Source organism: Hippoglossus hippoglossus, chromosome 24, assembly GCF_009819705.1.
Source record: "Hippoglossus hippoglossus isolate fHipHip1 chromosome 24, fHipHip1.pri, whole genome shotgun sequence".
Classification (NCBI taxonomy): domain Eukaryota; kingdom Metazoa; phylum Chordata; class Actinopteri; order Pleuronectiformes; family Pleuronectidae; genus Hippoglossus; species Hippoglossus hippoglossus.
Window position 1 is genome coordinate 6,028,974 of NC_047174.1, and position 27,858 is coordinate 6,056,831.

Sequence of the window (27,858 nt, forward strand, 5' to 3'; positions counted from 1 at the left end):
GCTGAATTGAAGATTTCCACTTAATGTGCAATAATGTGTGAGGAAAGTGTTTCTCTGCAGCTGTAAACAAAGGATTCAAGCCACAAAGGTCGGAATAGAAGGTTTTTTATATAAAATTGTGTTTTTGTCCAAAGGCAATTCTGACAATATTGAAAAAACACATAAAGGAAAACGCTCAATCATTTGAACTTTATTATGTACCGACTCCAAATAAAACAAAATAATACACGTTTGCACACAACACAGTCATGGACAGATGAGTGAACACAGAGAATCTCTCCCCATCTCCACCGGCTGAAGTTCAGCTGCAGCACCTGAGGGCTCTGCTTCTCCTGCACAGTGCTCACAAGAGAAACTGCACAGAGGCACAGAACACATTGAGGTTGGTGTATGAAGACACAACCACAGACATGCAAAGTGATTACTGACAGATGTATAATGACTAAAGAAGAGAGGAAGATGCTGAATGACTGAAGGAAACACAAAGAGATGCAAACAACCACAGAGACAAAAGACGACGAAGAGACACAAAAGCTCTAGAAAGGGATGCAAACATCAGAAGAGTGCATTTCAGTCAATGAATCATTCCCTGGGAGATTTGTGAAAATGTTGAACAGAAAGAAAAGGGGAAAAAAGGAAAAGTAAGAAAGAAATAAGTGAAAGAAAAAGGAAATCAGCTGAGAACAAACAGACAAAAGCACAGGGGTGAAAACACATCATCCTTGGCGGAGTTTAACATCCATAAAAAAATGTTTGAAATGACACAAACTCACAAAGAGACGCACAACAGCCGACACAAACAAGCCACGTTGTATGAAACCGTTTTGTGTCTGTTTCAGTCTGGGTGTCTTGACGTCAGAAGCCTTTCACACGTCTGTGCCTCGTAATCCGTCCATAAATACACAAACTGCACATGTGCACGCACACACTCACACACTCAACTGAACAATTCTCTCTTCATGGATGTCACCGACCAAGCCAAAAATTTACAATCCCAAAAAAAACGACATTGGCGCAGTATAAAGAAAATACAAAACAATCACGAGAGGATTTGGGTGTTTTTCCACTTCTCCAGATGTGTGGCAGGATCCCTGAAAGTCTCCAGATCGTCACGGTGTTAAAAAAAAAAAAAAGACCTGACGTTGAAATCATCTGTGGTATAAAATACGTCTTCTGTGGATAAACGTTTCCCTTTTGTTTCAGTCCCATCTGAAGAAGTGCGGCAGATGTGATCTTTGGTTCAAAGCTCCGGAGCCTCATTTAAACTCTCTGTACAATCATCTCTAAAATGAAATACGTGACCCTCACACATTGAATAACTGTAAAAATTTGTTTTGGAATCAGACATTACAATAAAAAATAGACGGATGGATGGAACTCATTGTTGGGATTCATATGGTCTGGAAACAGGAAACGTTGGCCCCTGAGAGCAGGTTTACTGTGAGTCCCCGTGGACAGAGGCCTGTTGGTGCAGACCAATATGGCTTCCCTCTAAGATTAAAACTTTATTTTCAAAAAAAAAAAACGTCTCTGATTTTAATTGCTACGTAGAAAGGTCTTGAGCTGTAGCGTCTCCTCCACTGATAGCCTGTCGTGGTAGAAGCTCAGTCCCGTCAGGAGCTCGATGTCTCGGACCCGCGCGGTGTGAAAGCGTAGCCACTCCTCCACCCACGACATGTCCGAGCCGTTCTGAGGAAGAGCAAAAGAAAACCTGAATGAATGTGCGATGTATTAAAAGAAGAATTGATGAGGGACTGTGGGACTTGTCAGCAGCAGGTTTCCACAGAGGTGACGTGGTGGTGAAGGTGTTACTCACAGCGCAGGTCTCGGTGTGGTCGCGTCTGTGGGGCAGGATGAAGGACTGGGTCAGCAGAGGGCCCTCGCAGTGCGAAGGGCTGAGGGCCGAGTTCTTGCAGCTCGTCAGGATCACGAAGAAATGGGTCGGGGTGAGAGAATCATTCCTGGAGAGACGGGATCACAGGGATTAAAACACTGCTGCCTCTTCTATAGATTCAGTCTCTGGTTGATGTGTAATTCCTGCAGAAACTTGTAACAGTTATAAAATCTCAGCTGATGGAGAAGTGGTCAGGACTTACTGCTGCTTGTGTCAACGCCGCTGAAAATGTGGTTTCAATTCCAAGGTATTTTAACAGGAAGTGTTGAGTAACAATCAAAACTTCAGTTCAGACAAAACGAAAATTACAGCCTTGTCTCAAGTGAAGCAACCAATCAAAGTGACACTCTCCCATTCATACAGTGCTTCTATAAGCCACAGCTTCTATCGCATATTCACATTGAAACAGTCGTCAGTGTTTCAACCAACGACACTTTGACATGAAACTTGAGGAGGCGGGGATCGAACCACCGACCGTCCGGCAGCAGACGTCCCACTCTATCTCCTGATCCACAGCCGCCCACATCTTAAAAAACCTCAGCAGTTTATGTGGAGCTTTGTATTAGGACCAGGAATCTACTACTGTCCATTTCCACACAAGTGTAGCCTGTAAAGTGGATTTGACTATTTGATGCCATCATGAGCTATTTACTTAAGTCAAACTGAAAACAGAGATTTTTGTTATCAACCACATTTTGCTTAAGAGAGAGATGAATTCATTCTGCCTTCTTCTCTAACCCAGAGGTTTAAAGCATTTTTGATTTCAACATCTTTCAAAAAAGGACAGTAGACGCTGGGCTGCATCGTTGATCATCATATGGGAAATCAGATGTAGAGCTTTGCACCTATTTTGCATTTCTTTTCAAGCAAAAACACAAAAATTCTCTTTTCCTGTTGTCTCAAAAGTTAGAAACTTTTCATTTTTTATGGAGGAAACTAAACTGAATATCTTCAGCTTTTAGGTCAGTTGAGCCTCGGAAGGATATAAATGTAATTTCTCACAGATTCACCAATAAATGAAATTAATTGCTTCCTGCAGCTTTTATTCAACTGCCTGAAGCGCGTGCCACTGACTCACCCCGAGGGTTTTTTTATGAACACATCAACGTTTCCGTCAAAGTCCTCATCAAATATGGGCCCACTCACGATGTTGACTCCGTTCAGCTGCTGTGAAAACTTTGGAAGCAGGACGTCGTGGAAATGTGTCCAAACATCTGTGGTAAAAGAAAACACACACACACACACATAACCTTTTATTACTGCAACAATCCACCACAACCGATCATAAGGATGATGTGGTCTGTGTGCAAGATAAAACACATTCCCTCCAGATGGGGTCATACACAGTGTTTGACAAGCCACCAGGGGGCAGCAGCATTTAGATACATTTTGGCCTCAGACACAAACTACAATACGAGGAGGAGGTTTTTTTCTTCGGGTGAGAAAGAGTTTCCATACATAGTTTGTGGCAGCAGCAGAAATGTGACGAGAGCTTTGCAGAGAATTCTCCGTGAACCAATCATCCGACAAAAGCAACAAGTCCCAACAAAAGCAGGGCTCCTGTTGCAGAGCGCAGTGTGATCAGCCATGTCGACATAAACCTTTCACATATGACACACGTGATATTGTGGTTTTAATAGAGAGCAGGTACAGACGTAATCATCGTGGGAAAGGCCGGAATTAAGCAACGTGGATGGATGAGCAAAAGAAAACAAATGAAGGGGAGTGAAGCAACATTCAGCCTCTGTCAGATTCACGTGTGTTAACTTGCTACTTTAAAAAAACATAAATAACAGTTTTATTCATGATTCCAAGTGGATTTGATTGTGAAGAAAACTGCAGCAGGATGTCAGGATTAAAAACAAGACTAAACCTTTAATTGTACTCTACAGAAAGCACAGTAGTCCCATGTAATCACAGCGTTTGAACTCCTGTTGTGTATTAAAGGAACAAACTGGGTTCAACTGTCTTTGAAAGGTTTAATATGGAGGAAAAAACCACGGCTCTCGAAACCACAATACCTGCTCTCTTAACAATGTCACACAGCACAGCATGTGTCGTTGTGGTCTGGAGTAGCTCTTCAGTCCGCTGCTTAATTAAATTGTTCAGCTCAAAAGCTGTGGGAATGTGGCGAACTAACCTCTCTCTTCCCTCCGGGATTAAATGTTTAACTCGTGCATCAACATGACTCCCATTTCCGTCTTAAGGTGCAGCAGCCGACAAATGTCTGACTCACCTTTAAACGCAGGGAACATCGGGGCCATGTTGCTCGTGAGGAGAGAGTCTGACTCAGGTCCGCTGGAGCTCAGGTCTACAGAGGGAGAGATGGGGGGGAAAGAGAACAAGTGGCAGGTTTTAAATGGTTACACAGTTCCCTTGAACTCAATCAACCTGCACCAACTTGCACACACTCATATCAGATATCAGCTCGTTCTGATCAAGAGCCATGAATTATTCCCTGGGAAATCTCACAAAGGTAAAGGAAAGTGGTCATAAATTCCTGGATCCGCCCACTGATTGGGATCCGCACCAAGATTTACCTGACACATACCGCATCCTTCCACCACATTTTGTGGTGTTCCTTCTTGGCAGATAAAGACTAAAACGTAACAAACACAAAGAGCTTAAGTCAGATTTCCATGACTGACTAAGCTGCTTATTACTTTTCTTGGCTTAATCAATTAGTCATTTTGTCTACCATTGTGATGGTGTCAAATGTCAAACCCAAAGGTTTTCGATTTACAATAATATGAAACTAGGAAATAGAAAATCTCAACTCATACACTATTTGCTTAATATTGATTTAAGTGACTAATCTGTTATCAACCTCTAATGTGTCAGTAAACTGCACAGATCACCGGCCACCGGCCACGTGCAAGATAAAATGTCTAATTTGGTGAGGCCACAAGTCTCACACAGCTGCAGGGGAGCTTTTACTTCTCTTTATCAGTCTGTCACTTCCTTTTGTGGAGCGACCTGAAACCAGAATTTCATTTTCAGCCCAGTAAATCTACAGCGTTTCATTAGAGGAGGTTGACTACCCCAAAGCACGGTTCCATTTTTACATGAGAATGTGGCTCTGAAACACGTCAACTCCAATTCAACACCCAGCGGGGGACACGGAACTGTGACTCCACCACACACACACACACAATAACACACACACACACACACACTCACTGGGGGGATGCAGCAGGCCGTAGGACAGATCTGGGTCGTCTCTATTGGGGAAACACAGCTGGCTGTCGGCCGGTGGGACTCGCACGTCAGCACGGACACAAGCCTCCACCTCTGGGCTCAGCGGTCGTACTGTGGTCTGAGACAGAGGAGCGGTCAGTGGCGGACAGTGAGCAGCGGGATTCAGGGCCAGCGCTCTGGGTGTGGTGTCAGATCACTTGGCTTGATTTTGCTTCGCCATGTGTATGTGGGTCAGTGAGGGCACTCCCATCTCCATCTCACTCCTCTTACAAAGGGAAATGTAAAGTTTTGGAATAACATGTGCTGGGATAATGTAGCAGGGTACTACTTACAGGGAAATGTGTATTCTTTACAGATTACAGATTAAAGCCGTGAAGGTTTCAGTTTCTAAAAGTAGGACCTGTTCATTTCTTCAGAAAGGCAGAGGACAGAAGAGCTGAATGAGAAAAAGTTACAGAGGCTTTAGGAAAAGACGTCGGCCCTGGACATTAAAATGTGTCATGGAATAAAATGTGGCATTTAACGCTTTATGCAAACCTCAAACATCCTGTATGCACGAGAATAGAAGCTCGCTCTGAAGGCAGAGGAGCTGCACGGCCTCACACTGTTCATTGATTAATTGAGTTTGTAGAAAGCAAAGTAGCTTGAAGCGAACTTTATGTGGAGCTGTTGAATTTGACAAACTGTGAAATTGAACTTTTCTCTGGGTGTACGAGCGGGTCGAGCGTGATACTGTAATTTATACCATGACACAGATTAGAACATATACAGTCGAAGCCATGTTTAGCGTGTCGAGTTTTTAAACAAAGCTGGAGTGAGAGCAGATCTTCATCCTCACTTGCTCCATCATTCAGACAGCAAAGTAAAACAGTGTCAACTCTCCTGGGAGCGTGCTGCTCCGCCTGAGGTAATGATTTACACTAAAAGTTCAACCGCGTAATGACACAAGACATGAGCCGCTTGAGCCAATATGAGCCAAGAAGAAAAGTAACAGCTGCCGAGAGCGAAACAAACCTCGTCCGATCTGCTGCCAAACCCAAACCAGAGAAGAGCTGGTTGAGATGACTCAACTTCTCAGGCTGTGTTTAAAAGCTCCAAGCAGCGGACTCACCAGAGGCTGGAAGGTGTACGACACCCAGAGGGGCATGAGGCGGTCCCTGCTGTATCCGCTGAGGTAGTCGGATTGGTGCAGGAGGCAGAAGGCGGCGTCCGGCTGGACGACCCGGGGCGTCCCGAAAGGATGGTGGAGGCGACGCAGCAGGACTTTGGTACCTAAAGTCAAAATGTGGGAAACGTCACATATTTTCATAAAAACAAAAAAAGAAAAGTTAAACAGCGAGAGATAAAATGTTACTCACTGGAATTAGTTGTCATGAGAAGCCTGTTCATATCCGTCTCCTAAAAAGAAACACTTCTTGTTAATGCAGCATAACGCAAACGTTTGGGAAAAGTCCTTATTGTGTAGATTCTAGAAATGAAAAGAAGTGAACACAACTCCTGCAACCAACATATTAAAAGATTTTGAAAAAAAGTTGAGCTGTGAATGTGGCACATGCGAAACATTGGGTTGTACGTCAGAAACTCTTCTCCTTCCTGATATCACAGCGGTTAAGAGTCTTTCTAGTCCTGATTTAGAAATTCAACTCAATCTTTTTGCAGATTACTTCAAGTTCTGGCATATTTTCAATCTCACACACACACACAACATGATCCAATCGCAGATTTTCAATAATGTTCAAGGTCTGTTCCAAATGTGTTTCTTTGAAGTGGTTCATGGTGGATTTTGCAGGTCTGCTGGTCCAGCCTCTCACCAGTTTCACATTCTTAACCGACTGCAGAACTTCCTGATATCTAATGAAATCCATTCGTTCTGCACCATCAGCTGCCAAACAGCCCAACGCCTCAACAGTTGGTGCCGTCTTCTTTCCATAGTCTGTAAATAACGATGGACGACATCTCGACCGCTCGCCGAAAGTGAAGTCAAAGCATCCTGATCACCCCCTGTGGCTGGCTCTAGTATATAGTTCATAGACCCCGCCTCCTCCATGTTAGTGGACCTCGACACTGCAGCTCCATCCCCCGATTACTACTGCGCAGACTTTAGCTCCCATTGTAGAATATGGCAACGGGTCGTTAAAGACACTTTGGCTTCACTTTTGGGAGCCGCCATTTCTTTATCTTTACATACTATATGGTCTGCACTGACTGACCAGCATTTTCATCCTAGACCTACGTTTCATGCACAGCCTCAGTGACTTGTTAGCACATTACCTGTGTCTTGGTTTGAGATGTGCAAGTGCACCGCAGGTCGTCAGCGGGGACGGGGTCACTGGTCTCGCAGGGGGATTCATGGGAGAGCTGCGCTGGGTGAACTGGGAGGTGCAATGGACGTGTCAGGAGGTGGTTCATACTGCCGTGAGTCCCGTTGTTTGGAGAGGGACGGATACCGAGGAGATCTGGAGGAACGGACAGAGACAGAAAGAGTGGATGCATTTTAGACATCATGATAAATTAATGTAAACAGGAAAAAGTTTTATATTTCTGTCGGTTATAACAAGATTTTATTTCTTTTAATTAATTCTACACCATAACTAGAAACAGCTTAAGCTCACTCAAGTTAATAATAATAATACTACTAACAATAATAATATAATAAACTTTATTTATATGGCACCTTTAAAAACAGAGTTTACAAAATTCTTGACAGCAAAAGGCAAATACAAGAGACATAAATAAATCAGACATCAACATTGAGGTGAAAGGTGATGTAGACAATTATAAAAAAGACAATAAAAGGTTTTAAACAAGAAGATAAGAACAGGCTCCACCGGCCGCCTTTGTATCAAGTCTCTAAAAATCCTTTAGGGTCATTTGAGTCCATTGAAATTCAGCACTCACTCATTTCCTCCCTGTGTTTGACTTGTCATTAAATCCTTAGCAACAGTCCACTGCACACACAGATGTTTCGGGGTCGGCCCGGCTCAGTGTGTGTGTGTGTGTGTGTGTGTGTGTGTGTGTGTGTGTGTGTGTGTGTGTGTGTGTGTGTGTGTGTGTGTGTGTGTGTGTGTCTGTGTCTGTGTGTGTGAGTGTGTGTGTCTGTGTGGTGTGTGTGTGTGTGTGTGTGTGTGTGTGTGAATCTGTCTGCTTCCACATGTCTTAGTGGGGACACCCTACATGTGATTTTACACTATTTCACCATAATATATGAGCCACTTATATGGGAGTGAACGTTGACGATGAGCTTTGGGTGGCCAAACATGGTGGCTGCATAAATAGACATGTTTGTGTTCCAGTCATGGACTTCACCTCTTTTTAACTACAGTTTATGTTGCCAAAAAACAACAAAAACTGTATTTGCAACAAAGCAACTTACCACACATGACGTTGTATAATTCGATGTTTTCAAAAGGTGGCACAACAGTGTTGCTTTTAAATCCCGGACCATAGCCGATGAAGATCGCCTGGAAAAACACCATAAAGCAGATTTGAACATACTGACGTGCATTCATTTAACAGAGTGAAGTATCTAAACAACGCTGCTCCAGCTTGTGAAGTAAAAAACTCTTTCTGTGACTAACAAGACGTCAACAGTCAGCGCCCCGATGAGACCGAGGGTAATATTTGAAACGAGCTACAGCAGTGAAATGACCTCACACGACCTTGTGAGTTACGGATTTAAATTCGAGGACGCGTGTTGGTTGTGCGGTGAGATATTTGGAGGTGAGCAAACGCTCTATTTCAAGAACACTTTGCCTTTTCTTCCTCAGGCCGACTTTTCCCAAACTCAAAGATATTTTTTTTATAGATGCCAACAGCCTATAATTACACCAGGTCCAAAAAATGAGAACCACATCCACATACAGAGACGTGTTTGTGATGACTGGTATGAAGGTGGCACAGAGAAACAAGTTTACAAATGAAACTGAATCCAAAGCTGAGAGCGTAGGTGGAGAGCAACAAGTGTAATTACTGAGTTTTAGAAATACACAGTATTTGTGTTTGTCATGTTTTGAGGCAAACATAAAGACATTAATCCCTAAATTTAGCAGCATGACTGGCCAGTGGAATTATTTTTATGCAGATTAAAGATAAAGAAAAATGATCCTGTGTGTACAAGATCAATATCTCGTGGGTACAAGTTATCCTCTTTTGCACACATGATGTTATCTTAAGTTATTATTTTGTTAAGACAGGATACATTTCCTGTTCCCACGAGAAAACAAAATTTACATGCGAGATAAAACAAAAATTCAGGGACTTCAGGGACTCTGTGGAAAAGTAGACTTTGCGTATACCTGAAAAATGGGACTGACAAACTTTAACATCTAACGATAAGGTCTATTGAGCTGTCAGACTATAAATATATACACTCAAAGGGTCAATGAGTTATTAGACGTCTTGTTTTTTTAGGATATTGTGAAAAACATGTATTAATCCTCCTCCCTCTGACCTGCATGCTGGTGAAGAGATTATCGGAGCCGTGGAATCCTCCGGTGCAGTACTTGATTTCCTTACTGTTACTGAGGAGGAAAAACAAATGTATTTTTAAATAAAACACAGAGACATAAAGATTAGGGTCAATAAAACACATGATGATAGTTACTGGCGTGTGTTTCCATCTTATTTTGAAGGAAAACGTTCCGAAGTATATAAATCTCAATATCAGGGTCGGTCACTATATAAAGTTATTTATTTTTCCCACTGTGGGTGTTTCTACTCGTGTGTGGCTGCAGAAAGTTTTTTAAAAATCGTTCATTTCAGTGACGCTTTCATATATATTCATTCAAGACTTTCCAATCCTGACCAATAACTGTAATACTGCCTCATTCTGACTATCTGCTGCTATAACAAGTGTTTATCTTAATGGCAAAGCTATAGAAAAACAATGATGCAACACACCAGAGCAACTGTTTAAAGAGAGTAAAGTGGGCTCGTCACTCACAGAGCTGCCTGCCAGCCCTCCTTCATATACAGATGTCCTCTCTCTATGCGCTTGTTGTTGGCGAAGTGCATCCTTTTTGGGAGGTTTTCTTTGAGGTACGGCCTCATCGGCTGGTCAGCGGCCTTGCACTTCAGATCACACACAGAGCGGGAGAATCAACATGCTGCACGACCAGGACGGGCTTTGTTTGGACGTGAAAGCTAAGCAGATAATTCTTCATTCTCCCTATCAATACACGGGTGACATATGGAAATAGTTCGCATACCGACAGGTTCTTCACCAGGCCGGCGTAGTCGACTGGGGAAAGAGACACAGGCCAAGGTTAGACGCGCTGCACACAAACAAGCCGACACTGAGTGATGCTGCAGAGCTGGGAAACGTGCTGTTCTCCACAGGAACTCACAGGAAAAGTAATCGTCGGGGAGGCGAGCGGGTCTGATGCGAGCAGCCGGGCCTTGGATGACCTTGAAGTCGTCAGTTTTTTTCCTGGTAGGTTGATACAAACGCTGCCTTTTCACAGGAAGCCTCCTCCATGCCTGTTGGAAAACAGAAAATATGAATTTGTCTTCAGATTTTTAATACATGGTATTTTCACATCCGCCAAAGGAAGTCATGTTTTTTATCTGCGTTTGTTTGTCTGGACAGGAAACTTTAAACGTGGTTTCACGAGCCAAGTTTATTTGTGTCGCACATTTCAACAACAAGGCGATTCAAAGTGCTTTACATAAAATATCAAAGCGTCAGGAGGAACTGTAAAAGCAACATGAGACAATTAAAAAAAGACATTAAAAACAGTTACAAGGGGAATAATAGGCCAGGTTTTCCTCTCTGTCTATTTCCAAGTTGGTTTGTGTGTTTGTTTGTTTGTTAGCAAGACCCATTAAACTTTGGTGTGGATCCAGATCAGGGATTTTCGTGGTCACTTTCCGTGACATTGCGAGATTGGAGATTGAGAATAATTCATGGATCTTGATGAAAAACATCTGGGGAATTTTGGGGACTGATATCTATGAGTGTGTGAAACTGGGTGCAGCTTGATTCCGGGGTATCTTCTCTACCGAGAGCCATTCTAGTTCAAAATGTGGCCGTAGTGGCATGAAAAATGTGTCACTAGTTCACTTTTAGCATCCTTTTTTAAAATCCATGATCATGCTTTAATGATTTTATATGATTTTATGCTTTTATGCTGAGGTGTTCTCTTCTCGGAAATTTGGAGATGTAAGCACTTATTTAGTCTTTCTGCCGCCCACAATAGAGCGAGTACATTTATATTTAGTTTAACATTTGTCAGCATTTTTCTTTGGGTTTGTGACGTGAACCCTGTTGAATCCTTCTTTCATTCAGAATAATAACAACCACAGCTCATCCAGAGCGACATCTTCTCCTGGAAATCACGTCTTTGATGAGGAGAAACCAGCTCCTCCCATTCCCTCCCCAGCACTGATCTTTATTAAAGTAAATTACAAGGTGAAACATATGGTCTCCAGATGCCTCCTCACATAAAATCCTCCTCACACAGCACTGAGAACCGTTGACTCCCGGGTAACAAACCGTTCTCACCAGATTGCTCTCTGGCTCTGTCTCCTGAAGTTTTCCCCGCAACAGGTGCAGTGACTCAACCAGGTCAAACATTTGAAGATGACAGTAAACCTCTTAAACCCCCCCCCCCCAGTGGCACAGGGGCTCCAAGCCGTGCCTTACTACTGTGAAACCGCAGACTGAGGAAGTTTGTTTGAAAGAATTAGGCTTAGATTAAAGGTTCAATATATACGATTTAGGTGAAGGGATCTATTGTTGTTTCCTTTACCGTCGAATGAGCCCTTTATATTTAAATACTTTATATTTACATCAGGGGCGGGTCCTCTCTACGGAGGCCGCCATGTTTTTACAGTAGCCCCAGACTAGACAAACTAAACAACTTTTTAGTTTTTATGACAACTTAAGGATGCCACAGGTTCTCTTACATGTTTGGAAGGGGAGGGTGATGTGAAGGGTATTCATCTGAAACATGCAACTTCACCACTAGGTGTCACTATATTCTAGACACTGAACCTTTAAAGTTTACACATTGTATTTCTACTTATTTATTACTTATACTTAGTGTGAATTTCACTATTTCCTCTTTGCTGCTGTAAATGTTCTTATCTTATCTTATCCTGGTCGAGTCTAATCATCTCATCTCATTCAGAACCTCAACTTTCTCTAGATTCCTTCAACCACCACCATCAGTATCTAGACCCCGAGGGGGAGGTTCCTTTACTGTGCAGCCGCACCCCCTTTCAACCTTGATGACATCACAAGGGGTCTCAGCGCCACTTCCTCTTATTAAGCATTTTTCAACTGACGTCTCTCCTGATTGAAATATAAACAGAATCCAAACAAAGGAGAAAAAACAATTCATCATTCTTGCTTTAAAGGTGTTCCTTTTCTTTTTTAATCTACTATTTAAAAACTATATTCACTCATTCATTGATTCTTCTTTCACTTCTTTTGAAGATATATATGATATCTGTGTGGAGGCTGAGGTGTTAATCTCACCGTGGTCAGATACGATCATCAGGTCGACACAGTGGTTCAGGTTTTTTTCCGTCAGGCCGTCCATCATTATTCCCAATATCTTGTCCACACGCTCCAAGGCCCAAGTGACCTGAACAGCACGACAGCGGTTAAAGCTTTAACAGAGTTAATGTTTCACTGTGGCAGCAGAACAATGTGCAGACGTACTGTTTCAGCAAATAAACACTTGGAAAATCATTAACTACGATCTGGCAGCACTGCTGATAATACAGACTTTTAATAAATGAGGTTTGGTTTATAACTTGGAGATGCTACATGAAGAAATGGTTAAATGTGAGATGAAAAGTAGGTAGCTTTTAATAGATGTGTCTTTAAATTGTTAATTAGATATTCAGAGCTGGAACTAATAGTCCACTAATTGATTAGCTGATAAAGAGAAAGGTAATTGGGAATTATTTTTAATAATCGATTCATTATAAAAATCTCAGATGTGAAGATTTGCTTCCCATCTTTGCCTTAAGGGAATATCTTTTGGGTCGTTGAACTGACTAGCAATTTGACGACTATCTCAAACTACAATGCTAAAGGTCAGGAACTAATGAATTAAGTTTCCCCTTAGGACTCATATTTGTATTCTGTCTAGGCTGCTGTTCCTTTAGATAATGAACAACCAGCTGATGGTTGCAGGTTGACTCACTGACCTGTTTGCTTCCTGGCCCATACCTATGTCCTGACCCGTCAGGTTCATCCAGGTACAAAGTGTAGAAGTCGGGTCTAAAAATCAAACAAGGATTTAAGAGTCAAGTGCAGTGAACAGTGTTTTTCAACATTGACCCTTTGTAATGAAAATAAAGATCACGTTATACCTTTTTCCTTCAGGTAAACTGAGCCATTCAAACAGTGTCGACACTCTGTCCTCAAACGAAATGGACCTGTGCACCAAACCATGAGATTTATAAACAAATCAATACCATGCCATTACACTTCTTCCTCATTTAAATGTATGTAACAGAACGTGACTTACTTGTCATACATCTTGTAGAAATTTGGATAGCTGCCGTTGATTAAAACGTCTGAGCCCGGCCAGAAAAAAGTTCCTGATTTCAGTTTGTGATGCATGGCAGTGATCCAGATCTGAGGGGAGGAAGAGGGAGATGAAGAGGAGAGGAACAGGAAGAGGAGAGGAGATGGAAAGGAAAGGAAAGAAAATGAATGGAGAGACAAGGAAAGGAAAGTAAAGGAGAGGAAAGGAGAGGAGGAAGAAAATAAAAGAATATATAATCTCATGATTAATTCAGAGACATAACCTGTACTCATTCATTCATCACAGTCTAAGTGATTAGTCCATTAGGTAAATATAATCCCTCACAGCCTCGGCAGGTCTAATGGAAATCCAACTGTATAATCTTATTATTAATCAATAACTAGTCGAGTGATCAGACGTGACTTATTCATGCAGCAGGTTCAAATGCGCATTGTGGCAGATGCACTTAGTTGCATTGGATCAACTGTCATTATGAAAGAATGGATTCCTGCAGAATCGAATCACTCAGCTGGAATCATTTATTTCTCCTTCCTCCTGGAAAGTGATATTAGACGAACGCACAGTGCATTTTCAAGAGGAGAAGCCTGTCACACTGTGAAGGAATGAGATTTAAGAGGCCTCCCGTTCAAATGGAAACCACGCAGCATCTAAACAAGCACCACTCGCAGCCCTCAGAAACCGTCATTCAACACCGCGCCGTCCCTAATTATATCGAGCAGCTCATTACGGGGAGAGATGATTCTAAGCTATGAAACTCGATCACCAAAACAAAACAAGTGTCTCGTGCCGACGAATTCCAGCCTTTTTCACTTGTGTCCACAGATTCACTTACCGGCTCCCCTTGGTACCACTTAGGGTCGAATTTCTCCTCAGTTTTCAAGCTGAAGAAAGTGTTGTGGGTCACGTCGTACATCTTGTGTCCACGATCCCGTGAGACTCGGGATAAAGGCCCTGCAGGAATCGAGTCGGGAAAACAACAAACAGTCAGGGCGAGCTGCTTTGATACTGTGATTACCTCCTCCTCTCCAATCCGAATCAAACTAAAATATCACTGGGAGCCGCAGCAGTTTATTTTAATTGCAGGCTCCGTTCTCCACCAACAGAGGTGAACTCCACTCTCTAAGCCCTTCTAGTTTTGCTGTGGTTCACTTCACAAGCACATGTGAGCCATTAGGCCTCATCTTTCTGGGCCATCATGAAGAAAGACTACAATCCCATGGAAAAGCCACCACATAGAAACTGTAGGCTACAAACAGCAAGGGTGGAAAGTAAAATGTGAGTTTATTCAAGTACAATTTGAGTTATTTTACGATATTTTATACCTCTAGTCCTATAAATACAGTACTTTTGACTTTTTCTTTACAGCTTTAGTAACTATCCCTTTTAAGGTTAGATCAGAAAAGCAAAGGATATTATTAGAATAACAAATTAGTTCCACAGAACTTTTCTTCTTTCCTACCAGGTTAATAATCATCTCACGACCCCTCCAAGCCCCAGGTTCAAAACTTGGTTAGACTCATTCCAGACGTATTTTAATATTTAGCAGCTTTACAAAAAGTTTTCTCTTCCTAAGTTTTCAGGTGGCTTCGTTCTAATAAAAGTCCAACGGCTAAAATAATTCAATATTTCACAAGTAACATATCAAAGTCAGAAAATTAATGAAAATCTTTAAACGATTATATTCAGTTAAGTAGATTTGCCCTGTGGTTCCTGACCTGGGGGTCGGATCACAAGATTAATCTGAGTGGTCATGAGATGATTAGTGGGAGAAGAAAGAGAAAAAAAACAAGTACTGGTTTAAAACCAGCTCCAACTCAGTAAAGATCCGTGACACTCAGTAGATCACACACCTCCGCCACGGCTGGAAAATCCTACATATGATTCTCAAAGTAGAAATATCTATCTATCGACATATAGAGACAAACAACAGAGTAATAGTACCTATACTCTATATAATGTAGTATATCATTCGCGGGGGCCATGTGTCTGCAGAAGTAATACTTTTTACTCTATATTGTTGAAAACGCTCCTTACACATGTAATAGGATATTTTACATCACTGCTGTGGTTCCTCTACAATGAGTTTTGTTCTTTCACCACTGACAAAACAAGTTGAACAGTTTTGCCATTTGTTTCCAATTTGTGTGAAACCTCGGTCTCAGGAAAAAGAAGACTTACAGTCACAATGCTGTAGTGGTTTGGAAAAGTCTTAGTGGGATAAACGGGCCTCATGTACGGTGTTGTGGTTCCAAGTTCTCCTGCAACACAATAAGATTCAGTCAAACTGGGACGCAGTGGTAAACCATAGCAGAGCTGTGGAGTCAATGGTGTCTGCGACTTACGTAACTTGCTGATAATGGGGAGGTGGCTGCCGTGATCTTTCAGATACTCGGCTCGGAAACCGTCCAAGGACACGAGGATGAGGGGGGCTTGGAGAAGCTGTGAGGGATACGAGAGAGAGAGAGAGAGAGAGAGAGAGAGAGAGAGAGAGAGAGCGAGAGAGAGAGAGAGAGAAGAGAGAGAGGAGAGAGGAAGTTTAAAGTGTTTTTTAATGGAGGAGACACTGGTGGGTTTATGAGAATCACTCTGGCAGCGAGGAGGTAGTTTTGTACAGTAGGTCTGTGTGTCAGAGAACACAAAGCAGCTCTTTGACTGAGAGGTGAAGAGCAGAGACCACACACACACACACACACACTCTCACACACACACAGACACACACACACACACACTCACACAGACAGACACTCACAGAGAGAGACAGACAGAGAGACAGACAGATACACACACACACACACACTCAGGGAGAGACACAGACAGAGAGACACACAGATACACACACACCCACACCACACACAGACAGACACTCACAGAGAGGGAGACAGACAGATACACCCAGACACACACAAACACAGACTCACAGAGAGAGACAGACAGACACACTGACGCACACACACACACACACAGACCACACTCACACACTGACGCACACACACTAGAAGAAGACAAGTGTGACTGATGATGAATCTGAGACTTCTACGACCATCAGCAGATTTCTTTCGTTACATGAAGTGAAATTTAACTCTGCTCTTCGTCACTGGAGTATTTTTTATTTTTAACTTCCTTTTCACGTAAGATTGTTTCATCAGCTCAACGTTTTTTCCGAGGATCTTTATTTTCTTTCCAGGAAAAGATGCAACTGCACTTTTAGTTCTGTGTTCGAAGGCAGAATGTAACTGGCTCCATGTCGGTTTATGTCAGAACTAAAGCAGGCAGGTAGCTTGTTTGCTGGCTATTAAACACAAACAAACCAGTGGTGATGCTGCAGGACCAGACTGGTGACGTCACCGCTCTTTCAATTATTTTATACTTTATTCATAAACAGCCTAATGCAGAAATTTCCATAACTGGTCAAATATACTGTATAGATAATTTCCGATTATCACATACAACTTGTACTTTATTTCTTATTTAATACTGATGCACTGAGCAGTTTTACATGTACATGCTTTAAATTAAACCTGAACACAACATGTATTATGTTCCACAAAACCTTTTCCCAAACTAGAAGGAAAGTAGAAAGTATTACTTTGCTATCCACTCCAAAACAACGGTATCATATCAACACTATTGCTAATTTACATTTTGTTCAAGTTGCATGAACTCAATGTTTTAGTCCTTAGAGAGTAGAGGAAAAAGCCATAAACACCCGCACTTACATACAGTGTGAGTAAGTTGTTAGCAAATAGTTTGGTCAGCCAACACAGAGAAATGTTAACTTTATACAACTTTCTGGCAAATATTTATTTTTTGGGTTCAACCTCTTCTGAGAATAACATCAGACTCTAGCAGTTAAATACTGACTGTTTACCAGATCGCTTCTTTTTTTTAAACAGAAATATTTATTCTGACAGCTTTAATAGTATTCCTCTCATCAAGAGGAATAAGGAGAACAAGTGTCATATAAAGAATTACTTTAGTTAGATTATAGAAACAGGAATTAATTTAAAAAAAACAAATAAATAATGAAGCAATAAATGAGAATGAGAGACTTTTGTAAGAATAGCTTCATCTGGAGCCACAGGTTTTGTTTTCCATAGTGTAATGTGTGTGTTTGGGTTCCTCCCTTCCCAAAAGCAGAAACACACACACGAGACCACATTCAGCAACACATGTCTGATTACTCACAGCCATTAGCTCAGTTTCCATAGAGACACTTATTTTTTTCCACTGAACCAACACCATTGTAAAAAAAACAAAAAAAAAAACGAGTCATGTGTTCGGGTTATTTAAGCACTTCTCGCTATTTTTTTCCCCCCGGTGTTGTCACAGTTTATTTTCCACAACTGCAACAAAGGCTCAATTGAGGATAACCGTGGGATGAATAGTTTCAGTTTGAGTGGAAAAACATGATATCACACGAGAGCTGGAGGGATCCAAACAAAACCCGCTGAGATTTAAGGTTTTTTTTTCCTTTTGAAAACCACATCAGATTCCAGATTACATCTTTTAAACAAGAGTATTGTATTACCCAGGTGGACACAGGAGCTGGGGAGTTTCGTTGGAGAACGTCTGCAGCCAGAACTCCCCGCCTGCAGGAGAAGAAGAGTGTTGTCAGTGGCTTTTAGTACGAACAATATGTTTCTTTGCACGGTACTGATGCCAACAAACACAAAATGACGTAAGAAAAGGAAAATCTAAACGACCCAGCCTTGTTGTAGATGATAACTTGTAAAACATTGTGTTAGGAAGCCTTTGAAAGTTGGTCACTTGTAATGAAACATGAAAGATGGGAACTCGGAGAACTCTGCCGCCTTTTAGTGTTTTATTGTTAGTTTACGCTCATTCTTTTAATGTCTGCTCGTAGCTTTTCTGTTTCAGTTTCAGCACAAAAGCCCCAAAATCCCAGCAGACGCTACCTACTGAGCTACAAACGGCAGAAAGACACTGTGAGCAACCGGCTGGTGAACATAGTTGAACATATAGAGACAGATTTCCTTCAGGAGCTGGTTGAGACCAAAACAGAGCTAAAAGAGGCTAAATATTGAACGAACATTCATACAGACAATTCATCTTAAGCGCCCCCTGTCTGGCTGCGGTATACAGTGGGTCATAAACCCTGTCTCCTTCGTGTTAGTTGATGGGACATGGACCAAAACGAAAAAGACAAAATATGCATCAAACTGATTTTTCTCAAAGATCATTTTAGGTCGTTTTTTCCAACTGTTAATTTTGATGCTATAAAAACAATTGGATCAATCTGCAGAAACCTCGAAAGAGCAAGATGGCAGCGCCTGTATCCGGGATAGTCTTCATTTTTGTACAATGAAAGGAATTGGAGATGCGCTGTCCGTCTTTACAAAGCCTACAAATTAGTTTAAGTAGGTATATCAACGAAAAAGGTCAAAGGTCACAGGCCAAACGAATGAGTAACAGTATTTCAGGTTTAAAATGCTTGACAACTCGGTCTCTATAACATTAAATCTACCGATAAGACGCTGAAAACTCCTTCAGCGTTTTTCATCAGGACTTTGTGAGTGTCGCTGCCAACAGAACCAAACCACATCTGGGTGTTTGATGTTGAATTAAATGGGATTGTTGAAATATTTGAGTGGCATGAAGCAGGATGTGAAAGTATCCACATATTCATGAGATGGCTAAAGACAGAGGATGAATGTTTCCGGCATTTCCATGAGCTCAACAACTCTGTGGACCACATGAATAAATCACGTAATATGGCTCAGAAAGAAAAAAACGTACATCAGGTTTGCTGAACATGTGTTAAAAAATAGAAAACATCTGGATTTTGTTCTCATGGAAACAAAACAAGGATAAAAACAATTTAGTTGTTATCCCTGAACAGGGGTGTGATTGTCTAACTTGACCACCACGTATTTCACAAAAGTGAAATAAAAGGGAACAGTATTCAACATGTGTTTTTTTTGTTGATTTGCAGGTTTGTTATAATCGGAATCGTGTTTCTGAAAACCTGACGAATTCAAGATCAATATTTTCTGTGCTTTTAGCTCCGCTTTCATCTCCACCAACTCCTGAGGGAGACGTGTACAGTAAATAATCTTATCTCACAGCTAAATGCTACAATTTTGTCGTACACACACAATCTTGGCAGCTGTCAGCAAGAATCTGTGCACATAGTTTCCCCTTCAGGCCAAAACAAACAGATATGTTGCCACACTAATTTAGCTATCTGGGTTACAACAGGTCAGATAGTATCACTAAAGATCCTCAGCTCCTGCTACAGGAAATGATGGTGATTAAAGTGGTGAGATTTACCGGAAAAACTAATAAATTAGCTAAACGACACAAAAAACTCTCCACGGAGCTGAAGATGACGACAGAGTCGAACCGCTCGCACATCGCACACAATCATGTGATCTGTTCCTAGATGTAAAGATACTGATAAGTGCAGCTTTAAGACTAAATATAGGAAGTTAACGGGAGAACAAGCTTTTGGGATGAAGCGTGGGTCTCGTTTCGTGAGGCCCCTGCTTACATCACTGACCTGCTCCAACCCAACAGCCCAGATCACCTGGGTCCTCAGACCGGAGCTTACTTCAATGAGCCTGTTTAAAACATACAGACGATTGTGCTTTAGAAGTTTAGAAGCTGTGGCCCCAACATTATCAACTATTCTTTAACGTTCTGCATTATGTTGAAGTCTTTTAAGAACAACTGAAAACCTGTTTATTGTGCGTATATTTATTTTGCATTACTACTTTCAGGTGTTCTTCCATTTATGTGAAGCTCTTGGCATTGAAAAATCTGATTTGTCACACACTGCGACTACCTAAATAAATAAATAGAACATATCCTCTATTGGAAGCAGCTCCTGGACCATTTTGAACCAACTGTGTCTTTTAAAAACTCCACCCACAGACAAGGTGACTCCACCAGGGCAGCTCTGGCCTCCTTTTTCACCTCCCAGCAGCTGCCTAACCCTAACCCATCCGTCAAGTCTGCTGCTGACTGGACACATGACAGAGGGAGTCTTAGCATGTTGCTGAGAAAGCTCCTCCTCACCGCCCCTCCAGGCCAGTGGTGCGGTTTGGACCGAGCAGGGGGATGCTCCGTCTCAGGAGACAAGTCGCTGTGGTCTGTAATCCACAGGAAAACCCACTCTCAGCCTTTTTGCACCACTCGCTGTCCGCCTCCAGCTCTTCTGGGTTATTTTTATTTCTTTTAATCTGCCTCCAAAGACGTTACAGAGAGAGATTATAAAAGATGGGGAAGTTCCAAGGCTCCGTAGATGTGATAGACGACGAGCCTGGGTGAGCTTTAAAAATGTATTCTCCCCATATGGCTTTCATGTCAGCCTGCAAGGAAATATAAGTTAAAGGGGGGATATGCCGCCGCAGCAGAGAGAGAGAGCGCCCCACCCAGGCGGGGGACAGCTGCCCACAGTCACCACGGCTGCCCTGGAGGGGTGTTATGGCACCGCGGTTTGCAACAAAGAGCACACTGAGATGCCACTGCCCACATCTAACCAGAGGGAATCTATAGCTGCAGAGAACACGCCAACCCGGGGTGGACATTCCTGCTTCACTCAAAATCTGTGCTGATGACGTATTTTGGAAAAAGCCGAAGAAAAAGCAACCACCACCCTGAGAGACACATGTGAACAATTCCTATTCACTCTCACATCGACCTCTCGGGCTTTAGATCCTCCGTCACTGCTGCTCTATACTCCCACGTTAAGAGTTTTCGGAGGGACGTCAACAGGCTGCACGTAGATAGATTTGCCCAAACAGCAGGTTTGAAGCCTCATAGCAGCAACACGTGGGCTTGTTTGTACCTTGACCCCTCTGAAAACGTAGAGTATGCCTTTTCACGAGCCTCTCCTGAACCCTAACCCTAATCGGAGGGTGGTTATTTCTGTCTGTCTCGCCGCTGCGGCCGAAGTATCTTCACACAACAGTGAGTCGAGGAGTGAAAACCAAACCTCACTGGACAATAAATCAAATGCGGTATCTCTGATATTTACACGAGGGAACGGATGAGCAGTTATTTTTACATCCGTGTATTGACTGTTGTATCACAATAAAGCAAAATGAAATATGATATTGTGATCTGTGTGTATGGGCAAAACTGGTGTTTGTTTTGCTGTAACAGGTTTTCTAACTTAAAGTGCTTGTTTTTATGTTTATATGTATTTATTTTTAAAGTTTAACTAGTTTTTTGTGTAGAAAAATAGCAGTAAAAAAACTAGTTATGGGGTATTTGTAGGTTGGCTGCAGTGTTCCTTTTTTTTCGTCAACATCTCTATTGAGGAAGGCACCAAAATCAGAAATAATATAATAATAATATAAACTTGATTTAAATAGCAGTTAAATTAAAAGAACAGCAATCAAAACAAGAGGGAGATAGTCAGAACACATATGTCAAACATTCATTAATGCTTTGCCATAAAAAAAGTTTTAGGAAGAGATTTAAAAGACACCAAGGATGCGTGAGGATTCACAGATCTACTGCAGACAAGCTGGAAGGATAGTTTTCCACCACTAGTGGTGCAGAGGAGCAGCGTTCTGAGGAGGGTCACCGAGTATTTCGAGCACGTCAACAAGGACACGAGAGCGAGCTGTTGACATGATACACAGTCCTAACGCACTCACAGAGCGGTCCCAGTTTGTTTACTGAAATACTCTGCAGGGAAACTTTAGTCGTACATTAATACAAGAGAGGTGACAGGAAACCAAAAGAGGAGATGACACGGAACAAAGGCAGAGTCTGACTTCATCACGTTTCATCGTCCTGATTCCTGCGAACACTGGGACATTTTGATCATTTATGTGCTATTCGTTTACGCCCAATTGCCTCCATCAAGGATGTTTGTTTGTCAGTAGAATAATGAGTTTCTGGAAGGTCGGCACTTGGGCCAAGAAAGAAATTGGGTGACATTTTGGAGCGGATTCCGATCAGGAGGCCGATGCAGAATCATATTTGTGAAGCGTTTTTCAACATTTTCATTGATCTGTCAGAGAATAATTTGATGGGTTTTGATTTCGGGGGATTGATATGTATGCTCGTGTGTGAAATTTGGTGTAGATTCAAGTAAAAATCTGGATCTAGTGAATTTAAAAGTGGTTTCATGAGGAGATTCTAATTCTAGTTTCTTTGAAATTCCAAATGGCAGCCTTACTCAAATAGAATCCCAGTAACTAAAAGCCCTGCAAAAAAGAGAAAATAGTGAATAAGTATGTAAATAAACAGCGACGCTCACCTGTCTCATTATTGGGTCTTTTCCAAGAAAGGACCAAAACCAGGATGAGCAGCAGGAGGCCCACCAGCAGAACCTGAAGTCCAGAGAACAATTGTCAAGATATATATATATGGTTTTAGGTTAGTAAAGATAAATCACATACAGTTGTCAACAAACAACTGGCTCTGGTGAGTGGAAGGTAAACACAGCAAGAAGTGAGAAACTCCACAAGCCTCCGCAAATCTACAATCATCACGTTAAAAAAACATCACAAACATGATTATGGTGAAAAAGCCTCTAATTGAAGTGTATTCTTCTGGCACTGCAGCGACACTCTAGCGGTGTCAGCTACATGCCTTTCAAACCAAGATATAAACTGCACCAGACTCCTGGCTCCAGAGAGAGAAGCAATAAATCAAGACAGATTCTGCAGAAGTGCACAGCCCTGCTGCAACCAACGCAACTGAATGTGAGCTGTAAACACAAACCATTTTTTATGGCAGAGTGGTTTGGTCGGTCCACCACTTTGGTCCAGAATCCAAATGACTCCAGTGACGCCTCTGGGGTTTCCCTCTTGCGACACCATGACATTGACATTATTGGTTTTTCAGTAAAATGTCTTGACAACTATCAACTATGGACCGTCATGAAATTTGGTTTATTGGATGGACTGGCTCCAAACAGGCTGAACATACATTTGTGAAAAACACACACTTCCAGTAGGAAAACTTGATGGATTCTGGATCAGCAAAATATTACACAAGTTTGAAAAGAGAAGCTCCCGTTAAAAGGATGAAACTCACATTTTGACATTTTAAGCAGAGGCTCTTTTCTGTCCGATGACAAAATGCCAGTGTGGCAATAAAATCCTTTAGAGGTTTACACAGATCTTCTCTTTTTTAGATTCATTGTCCCGAGAGGATGTTCGCCGAGTTTTCCTCAAACGAAATCAACACTCTCAACAACTATGAGAGGAAATTTGCAAAGTGAAGATGATCCGGAACAATAAAAGCTCCTTTTAAAGGATTTTATTTACCGTATGACTTCTTCTCTTTTTAAAATGATTGTTCTCAGAAGATGATCCCTGAGTTTTCTCATTCCAACGTCGGCACGTCGGATAAAATCTCTTGAAAACTTTAATTCATTATCAGGACATTTTCGTACACACATTCATGTTCCCCTGAGGATGATTTTGCAGTAACTTTGGTGAATCCCTGACTTTTAATTGAGCGCCACCATCAGGTCAAATTTGTGCCTCATCCAATACATTTGGTTTATGACCAAATAAAAAAACTAATGCTATTCCCGTCAGCGTTCGGCTCAAAGCTCTGCTGTGCTGGTAAAACCTCTCAGAGCTGCTAACTTAGTCTTGTCATGCTTTCGTTTATATTCTTTTACGACTTAATTCAGGAACTTATATATACTTTTGTAAACTCTCGTGCAATCCTTTCCACCTTCCCTCATACGCCATGGGCAGCGTGAAGAGTTAAACAAGGACAGAAGCACTAATCTGCTATCTGCTGCAGACTGGAGGCTAAAGGTTTGTAATCACTGGGGCGTTAGAGATGGGGGGGGGGGGGGGGGGTTACACAGTCCTGTCATTGCTGCTTATTTTGAAGCCTCCACAAAAGCCCACATGGTTGCTTAATTATCATGGAGTTTGAGACCTTGATTTAAAGTGGGCTGCTAAAGTTTAAACATCCTGTTTTGTAGCCTGCGACACCTTCACTTATCACATTTGATCACAGATTATTTCTAAGTGATAGACTGTATAATTCGAAAGCAGTAGTTTAAGTAAATAAGACTAAAGTCACTCAAATCTTCATTCTATCGCTGTCAACAAGTCACAAGATTTACCTCAATTCTCGTTTCTTTCCTTATCTTCTCACCACAGTTGAAATAAATTGGTTTGTGTGGAAATAGAAACCACCTTGTCTCTCTGATGGGGACTCAACTTTTTCCAGTTCTGTTTTCAAGACTTAAATCCAACAAAAACTCATGATAGGAGTTTTTCAAACATGTTAACATACACACGTGTGTCACATTAAGTTGTGGGAGATATTTGTCTGCAATTTTAAGACGAATAAAAATCGCCAGACTCAACACTAGATCAGACATATTCACGCTGCAGTCATCCGTGCCGTCTAATTATTGCAAACTAGAGTGTGGTGGTATAGTGTGTGTAGAAAAACATGGAGGAATGTGGGAATCATCCACAATCCAGTAATCCATTTAGTGTGATTCACATAGACGAGACTGGGGAGTCCTAGACAGGTATGAAAATATGCCGCTGTGTGTTTGGATATTTGAACTTATTTCACTCCAGCTATAGGTGAAGGGAGAGAGAAGAGAGAGAGAGAGAGGAGAGAGAGGGAGGGAGAGAGAGAGAGAGGAGAGAGAGAGAGAGGAGAGAGGAGAGAGAGAGAGAGAGAGAGAGAGAGAGAGAGAGAGAGAGAGACCCTTTAGCCGTGGTCTTCGTGGGCAGAGAAAGCAAACAGTCTGTCTGGTGGAAAACCTACTCGTCTGAAACACACTCGATTACTACTGTCTGCACTCTGTTTGGGAGAAGCTGGACAGACACGAGCATAAAAAATAAAAAAACTAATGAGTAGACCTCGTGTGAGAGTAAAAATAAAATAGCCCCTGCGTTTTGATCTGTACTCCTACTCCTCCGTCTGCGAGGCCTTTGCATAACACTACAGTGTAATGTTGGGCCGTCTGCCAGAGATATGGAGGCCGCTACGACAGGGAGGGCATATTGTTGTCTGGACTTCACCACGTGTGGCTCATCAGTGCCAGCAAGTGAAAAAAGTGACTTCCTGTGGTTTTAGCTGGATTTTGTGAGTAGATAGTTTGAAAGGGTGTGGTTCGATGCCAGTAGCGCAAAGGCCGATACTGCAGAAAAGGCCGGGACATCCTATACTGCGTTTATTAGATGAGCCCAGCCACTGGGAAGTACTCAGTGTACTCGTACCTCGTTTACACAGAAGGGCCGACTATATGTCCAATATTCATGCATAATCCCTCAGTCAGTCAGGTGCACATTTAAGTTATTGTTACCTCTATAAATTTCACACATCATTAATATATTTAGAAAATTGTTCCTTGTCCAAATTGTTCTTTAAATAAGCTTAGAAAATATATATTCTTAACAAATTGTCCTTTGAGCAAAACATCTCTATGTACATGCGAGACCGTTTTCTCGGAGGAGGCAGATTCCAAACAATCTTAAGTCTTTCGGCCAAATGCATGAATTAGTTTTACTGTAACACGCATCATAAATCATGTTTTTTTCCCCTCTTATAGCTCTGACCACAGCTGCATGACATTTAAAACATGTAATCATATTTTACTTCTGCTTTTGCAATTTTCAATTATGGTTTTAGTTGTCGTGTAAACCCCCAAAATGTGTCCCCGATTTAGCCTGCATGCTGAAAATATGCGGTTGGTCTCAATTCCCTTTAGGAAACTGTCAACAATAAAAGCTGCTGTTGTTTGCTGAGGCTTTTCCCTCCGCGACTGTGACAAGAATGAAATATCTCGGAGGTGGAATACAAAGAAAACAGTAATTTGGCCGTCCAATCAGATTCTCATCCCGGCCGTGAAGTGAAGACTCCCTCAAATCCACAAATAACCCGACAGTGACACATGTGTGCATCATAACAACAACAGACACTGTGCAAAGATGTACAGAAAAACAAACTGAACGGAAGAAAAGCAATCTGCAACTATGTGATTTATTCCTATCGAGAAAACACGCCAAAGATTTCATGATTTCAGGTTCTCGAAAGTGACAATTTGCGGATTTTCTTACTTTTACATTCGAGTAAGTGGAATATTTCTGGGTTTTAAATAATAAAAAGGCACAGAAACGATTAGATTTGCACGGTGGTGGTGGAGGTTCAGTCTGAGCTTCACCTCCTCCACCTGCAGACACTCATCTGGCCTCTGAGTCTTTGCACCGGAGTGAAAACATGAAGTTTCCACGTTCACACTGTCAGTGTGGGCCGAGTGACAGACAGCTGAGGAGGGAGCAGTGGAGAAATCCAGGCCTGAGGCTGGTGAAGTCAGACACAGTCACTGGGGCTGCACCCAATCTTCTTTCTATTTAAATTGTATGATTACTTTCCCTATTGATTAATCTTCTGACTGTTCTCAAGATTACTCCATGGATCAATGTGAAAATGTGGAGAACAAATCCTCCGAGAGAACAAGATGAAACTTTCAAATGTCTTATTTAGTTCGACTATGAATCCAAAACTCAAATATTTTCAGTTTTCAGTCATATGTGACAAAGGAAAGAAGCAAAACCAGACAAAGGTTGTAATATTTCACTGGTTTTACATGAAAACTCACTGAAACTATTCTATTCCTCATGAAACACATTGCAGATTGTTATATATATACGGCACAGTTTGGACATATTTCATGGTTAATAAGTCCTGCATGAACATTATGGCGCTTCATAAAGAAGCAGTAGGTAAACAATGGTGTGGAAGTGATTTGAAAGTCAAATGAGAAACACACCAACTACTGTGGAGACTTTTTACAGGATCATTTTGAATCTATTTTTATATAGTGTGGTTAAAAGTGTAGAAAAATCAACTGTATTTCAGTTCAAATTGATCAAAAAAAGCCACATTCACACATAAAGCAGTTGTAGAACAAGAGATTTAAAGTAAACAACACGTGGTTTGTAAGTATGTGGGTTTTACAGAGGTGGTCAGAGACAAAGATATGAGACTTTGAACGTACCCCAATGAGGATTTTACACCGCTTGCTCATGCTCTTGCCTCGTCCAGTGTTCCTGCTCTGACTCTCCAACTCGGCCGTCCCGAATAAAGAGGATCGATGTTCATTCCCACCCTCTTCTCCTTTGGTTACTTCCATGCTGCTGGACAGGATGAAGTGAGCAATGAGTCCAGCCACAGTTTGAGGAAACGAGGGATGTGCGTGTGTGTGTGTATGTGTGTGTGTGTGTGTGTGTGTGTGTGTGTGTGTGCAGTGTGAGTGGATCAGAGCTGAAGGGAAGCACCGCCTCGTCTCCT

The 27,858-nt window shown here is 41.8% G+C and overlaps 1 protein-coding gene and 1 long non-coding RNA gene across 2 annotated transcripts; both read right to left on the bottom strand.

Moving 5' to 3' along the window:
• Positions 1–91: 91 nt before the first annotated feature.
• Positions 92–27,858, bottom strand: enpp1 (ectonucleotide pyrophosphatase/phosphodiesterase 1). The gene is given in 26 exon segments (XM_034580787.1): positions 92–1,689; positions 1,817–1,961; positions 2,973–3,108; positions 4,131–4,205; positions 5,075–5,210; positions 6,204–6,364; positions 6,451–6,490; positions 7,364–7,548; positions 8,466–8,553; positions 9,543–9,612; positions 10,035–10,162; positions 10,300–10,331; positions 10,438–10,516; positions 10,518–10,570; positions 12,573–12,681; positions 13,253–13,325; positions 13,418–13,483; positions 13,576–13,685; positions 14,429–14,514; positions 14,517–14,547; positions 15,775–15,854; positions 15,939–16,035; positions 16,209–16,215; positions 18,125–18,185; positions 22,832–22,904; positions 27,566–27,858. Coding segments are annotated over 26 exon segments (2,409 nt in total). The 5' UTR covers positions 27,701–27,858; the 3' UTR covers positions 92–1,536.
• On the bottom strand, positions 16,048–16,859 carry LOC117758412. Its single transcript, XR_004613282.1, has 3 exons — positions 16,572–16,859; positions 16,444–16,459; positions 16,048–16,290 (listed from the first exon to the last, which is right to left on the bottom strand). It is a non-coding gene; the product is annotated as an uncharacterized LOC117758412 (long non-coding RNA).